General features: G+C 44.6%; 1 protein-coding gene across 1 annotated transcript; it reads left to right on the forward strand.

Annotated features, from left to right (window-relative positions):
- The first annotated feature begins 1,275 nt into the window (after positions 1 to 1,275).
- LOC147892815 (pentatricopeptide repeat-containing protein At2g39620-like) lies at positions 1,276 to 4,916 on the forward strand. The gene has a single exon (XM_087387816.1). The coding sequence runs from the start codon at positions 1,922 to 1,924 to the stop codon at positions 4,745 to 4,747; it is 2,826 nt and encodes a 941-aa protein (XP_087243942.1). The 5' UTR covers positions 1,276 to 1,921; the 3' UTR covers positions 4,748 to 4,916.
- Positions 4,917 to 5,646: the final 730 nt, after the last annotated feature.

A 5,646-nucleotide genomic window follows, 5' to 3' on the forward strand; every position in this document is an offset into this window, starting at 1 on the left:
AATTTGAATTCTGCACATAGGACTTTGCGTTTGGCTTACAGTACATTGCATTTAGCACGTAACCACACATTTGTGTGGGGAGAGAGTTGGCACACTTCTTCTCCAAAAATTATAAGACCAAGGAGTGTGCCCTTCCTTGGGTTCATATCAATATGCATTTAGCACATAGCAATTTGAATTTGGCACACATAGCACTTTGCATTTGGAACCAAACCTTGAGCTTGTTATGCTGAAGAAATGGGCCATCATTTCATATGGTATTGTGGAGCATCTAAAAAACTAGATGGCATTATAACCTCCCCAAGATGACTTAGCTATGATTGTATAAACGCTTTCTTATCTTATATGAAATATGAAATGCCAGTAGAGGCCAACAAGATGCATACGATATGAGAATGCATGACATGAATTCGTAAACCAGTCAAATGCTTGGACTCTTTCCTGATTTGCAAACTTTGAGTGCTCTATGAAAGCTCCTCAATCATCCTAAGACTTAATCTTAGGCATTTGGGCATCGCTTGGCCGAAGGCATCTGTTGATTTGTCTACAGTGAACAATGGACTTTGTTGGGTGGTATCGGAAACATTCCCAAGCAAATCATTCGTAGCCACAGTTTGTGATATCGAGAGCTTAAATTTATGTTGGTAAAGGCAATGAAATACAAACAATTATAGAAAACGACAAGAGCCGTTTCCATGGTTCCGATACACAAATGGGGCGGCAATGGGAAAAGAGAGAGGTCCAAGCAAGCACCTTCTATACGAAAAACATACTAAAAGGGGAAAAAAAGATAAGAAAACTAAATTTGAAGTGAGATTTTTGGAGCTTCTGCTTTCCTATTCATTGAGTCACCCGCAACAGGTCGGGAACGGATGAACCGGTTCACCGTTTTCTTCCCCGGAGTTGCCTCCCCTTGGCGATTCCCTTCACCGTCAAAGTTGTGGGTTCTCCACCATCCGATCTCATCTTCCTGAAACCTAGAAGATCCGCCTCCCAAAAAACAATGCCCTCCTGAAAACCGACCATACAGAATCCACGCGGCGGCATGTGGCTGGCCTCCGCGCTAGCCTTGATGACTAAGAATCGCCAGGTGTTAGCCATCCGGGTCGGAAGCCGTCGGATTTTGGCTCTCGACCAACCAACCGGTGGGTCGCCGGAATCCGGCAGGCTTCTAGCCGGGATGCCACCAAACTAACGGACTTACGCCGTTGATGAGAAATGGTGGTTTCCGTTGATCAGAAATGGAGTGATTTTTCCGGATGGAGGATAGAACGTCGGATTTATTTCCGTTAAGCTTCAGCAGGTTCCTGTTGAATTTCCATGGCATAAGCTCATTTCCGTTGAGCTTCAGCAGGCTAAATGTGTTCCTGTTGAATTTTCATGGCATGAGCTCCCGTCCTGTCTTCTCCAAATCGACGCGAAGTTCGAAAACTATGCAAACCCATCATCTCTCACCTGCTTGGCAGGAGTTTTTTCATACCCCCCACCCGTTCCGTCACTGCCCACCTGCTCATCTGCGCAGGCTATCAACCCCAAACTCTCCTATGGCATCCCATGAGGCCTCACAGGGCATCCAGGGACGCAGTAAAGTGGTGGTGGAGGATTCTTCGGATGGCTCTAGTGGAATTACTCCAAAATATTCGCGCTCAGGTACTGCAGGATACACCTCAAGCACCGGCGCACTTCTGGCAATTGCTTTTCATCGTCATCATCCTTCGCAGGTAGCTCAAGTGCTGAGGGCCTATAGAAGGAGCACTTCAAGGATCTCTCCCAGTGGTAAAGAGCAAAGCAACTGTGCGACGAATCTGAACAAATGATTTGCGCAGGAAAATCTGACAGATGACTGTCAACAGATAAGTCGAAGATCTCCGGCTTTCAAACATAAACTACCGGAGAGTTCAATAAGGGTTGGGTTGAAGACATGCACAAAAAAATGCAGCCCGCAAGCAAGGGAATGCACAGGGCCAGAGCATCCGGTATTCTGGCCTGGACAAACTCTAATAACCGGAGCTCGGTAAAGAGTGACAAGGATGGCTTTAGGTCTTCAGTACAGGTGGACGCATCTAAAGCACAAGAACTGCGAGAGATTAGTCCTTGGGAGCTGCTGAACTTAGAGGAGGCACTCACTTCTTTGGAACAGATGCCGCAGCTCCCTTCGGTCGAGAACTTTACATGCGTCTTGCAGAAGTGCAGGAAAAGGAAAAACCTTGCGTGTACCAAGCGCTTGCATGCCTACATGTGCAAAACCGGGCTGGAAGATCATCGATCTCTTCAGAACTATCTGGTTCCATTGTGGGTGCAAGTTGGAAGCATGTGCGATGCTCAGCAGGTTTTTAACAGGTTGGTTGATAGGAATGTTTATTCGTGGACTTCTCTGATCATGGGTTATATTGATTGCGGAGAATCACAGCATGCCCTCAACCTGTACCAGAAAATGCAAGAGGATTGTGTATGCCCGAGCAAGTATACCTTCGTGGCCCTATTGAAGGCTTGTGCTAGGCTGAAAGATGTGACAGGAGGCCAAGAAATACACGCTGAGATTGCCAGAAAGGGCTTGGAAAGAGATGTTTTTGTCGGCAGCACTTTGGTTGACATGTATGCAAAGTGTGGCTCCCTTGCAACAGCCAGGGAAGCCTTTGACAAGCTTCCAGTTCAAGATGTTGTCTCATGGACTGCATTAATCACAGGATACGCCGAACACGCTCTTCACAAGGAAGTGCTGAATTGTTTTGAAAAGATGCAACTGGAGGGTGTCTCTCCAGATGCTCTCACGTTTGTTTACGGCTTAAAAGCTTGTGGCAGCATAGGAGCCATAGATAGAGGCCGAGAAGTACATGCTGAGGTTGCCAGAAAGGGATTGGAAGGAGATCTTTTTGTTGGCAGCACCTTGGTCGATATGTATGCCAAATGTGGCTTGCTTGTAAAAGCACGGGAGGCATTTGACAGGCTTCCAGTTCGAGATGTGATTTCGTGGAATGCACTGATCGGAGGATATGCCAAACAAGGCCTTGGTGAAGAAGCTCTGAAATGTTTTGAGCAGATGCCTCTGGAAGGCCTCTCCCCAGATGCTCTCACTTTTGTTTGCAGTTTGAAAGCTTGTGCCAGCAATGGTGGCATAAGTAAATGCCAACAAATACACGCTGAGATTTCAAGAAGGGGACTGGAAAGAGATATTTTAGTCGGCAGCACGTTGGTTGATATGTATGCTAAATGTGCTGGGCTTGCAAAAGCACAGGAAGTGTTTGACAGGCTTCCAGTTCGAGATGAGGTCTTGTGGACAACAATACTTGCAGGATACGCAGAACATGGTCATGATGAGGAAGCGCTGAACTGTTTAGAAGAGATGCAACTGGAGGGTTTCTCTCCAGATGCTCATACATTTGTTTGCAGCTTGAAAGCCTGCTGCAGCATAGGATGTATAGACAAAGGCCAAGAGATACATGCTGAAATTGCCAGAAAGGGGTTGGAAAGAGAACTTTTTGTTGGCAGTGCCTTGGTTGATCTGTATGCCAAATGCGGCTCACTTGCAAAAGCTAGGGAAGTGTTTGACAAGCTACCAGTTCGAGATGTAGTTTCGTGGAACATATTAATTGCAGGACATGCGGAGCATGGCCTTGGTGAGAAAGCATTGAACTGTTTGGAACAGATGCAATTGGAGGGTGTCCCTCCAGATGCTCTCACATTTGTTAGCAGTTTGAAAGCTTGTGGTAGCATAGAAGCTGTAGACAAGGGCCGAGAAATACATGCTGATATCGCCAGAAACGGATTGGAAAGAGATCCTTTCATTGGCAACACCTTGGTTGATATGTATGCCAAATGCGACTCACTTGCAGAAGCATGGGAGTTGTTTGACAAGCTGCCAGTTCGAGATGTCGTCTCGTGGAACACGCTAATTGCAGGATATGCCGAACACGGTTTTGGTGAGAAAGCATTGAACTGTTTTGAACAGATGCAACTGGAGGGAGTCTCTCCGGATGCTGTTACATTTGTTTACAGCTTGAAAGCTTGTGGCAGCATGGGAGCCTTAGACAAGTGCCAAGAAATACATGCTGAGATTGCCAGCAAGGGGTTGGAGGGAGATCTTATCGTTGGCAGCACTTTGGTTGATATGTATGCCAAATACGGATTGCTTGCAAAAGCATGGGATGTGTTCGACAACCTTCCAGTTCGAACTGAGGTCTTGTGGAATGCTCTAATTGCAGGATATGCCCAGTTGGGGGAAAGTGAACTTGTTTTCTGGATGCTTGAGAGAATGAGAGGAGACTGCATAATGCCAGGCGGGGTCACATTCCTTAGTGTTCTGACAGTATGCAGTCACACGGGTCTGGTGGATACGGGCCAACAGTGCTTTGAGGCCATGAGCAAAGACTACGGTATCACCCCTACTGTTGAACACGTCACTTGCATGGTTGATCTCCTTGGCCGCGCAGGCCAATTAGACGAAGCAGTAGCGATGGTAAAAAAGATGCCTTTCCATCCTACTCTTATCATGTGGCATAGTGTGTTGGCTGCTTGTCGAAAATGGCATAACATGGAGCTTGGAAGGGAGGCCTTTGAACATGCACTGCAGTTGGATGAGAAGGATGCTTCAGCTTATGTCTTGATGTCTAACATCTATGCAGAGGCTTACATGCAGGAGGAGGAGGAGGAGGTGAATGCAGAAGCAGAAGCATGGAAGAAGCCAGAACAGAGCTGCTGGACCAACAGTGGCAGGATTGTGCATTCATTTTTTATGGCGAATACATGAATTCCTGAGACAGCATTATAGGTGCAATGCTAGAAGATCCTTTCCTTGAATTGAGGGAAGTAGTGTATATTCCAGATTTGCATGGGGTTATACAGGACATTATCTGTTGATGCAAAGAAAGATGGGATATCTGGTCGGCTATTGCATATGCCCTGATCAATAGATGATGTCAACACACAAATCATAAACTTCCTAACATAAAAGCTATAATCCATCCATTTTCTAACTCAGATTTGAACCTTTCTAACCTTAATCAACTTTTGGAGGAAGATAACTTTGTCATTCTTATCCAAGCTAGAGCCCCTCTTCAATGACACCTCAATTATGCAAAGTAAACATAGCTTGGAGCCATTTTTTTCTTTGCCTTTGATATCAAGGGCTCACAACACACATGGAAAACTATAATTTTTTCATCATTTCCAACCATTCTTGAAATATATTGATCCATTTGACAAGTTTTCAATAGTACCTATTATTTGCTCAGAGAAACACTCGGTAGCATCCAAATGCTATTTCTTAAGAACAGGATGAACACATCCAAGTGTATTTTTTGCAATCAAACATAGATTGTTTTTTATGTTAAAAGACGTTGTACACTAGATTAAATCTTTTGATCATAAAGTAGACAACATCACACTGATCCATATTGCCCTAGATTATATGATAAGCTTGTAATTAGAATATAAACCAACCTTTAAAATTATGTCAAATATGGTTGATTGCAAGGACATGCCCATCGATGTGGTTGTAATGAAAATAATAATAATGGGCAATCTTTTAGCTACAAAGTTCCCAAAGAGGAAGAATCCAATTCAATTTTCAAAGAAGATGAAATTTAATTCTAGAAGATAATTTAGCCAACCTTCAACTTTAGGTTGAGGTTGAAATCAATCATATGA

The sequence above is a fragment of the Dipteris shenzhenensis genome, chromosome 16 (genome assembly GCF_047967505.1).
Source record: "Dipteris shenzhenensis isolate YYH24624 ecotype China chromosome 16, Dip_SZ_1.0, whole genome shotgun sequence".
NCBI classification, from domain to species: domain Eukaryota; kingdom Viridiplantae; phylum Streptophyta; class Polypodiopsida; order Gleicheniales; family Dipteridaceae; genus Dipteris; species Dipteris shenzhenensis.

What these genes read in the sequence shown, in the direction of transcription:
- LOC147892815 (XM_087387816.1), top strand. Translation starts at nt 1,922, where the DNA reads ATGCACAAAAAAATGCAGCCCGCAAGCAAGGGAATGCACAGGGCCAGA.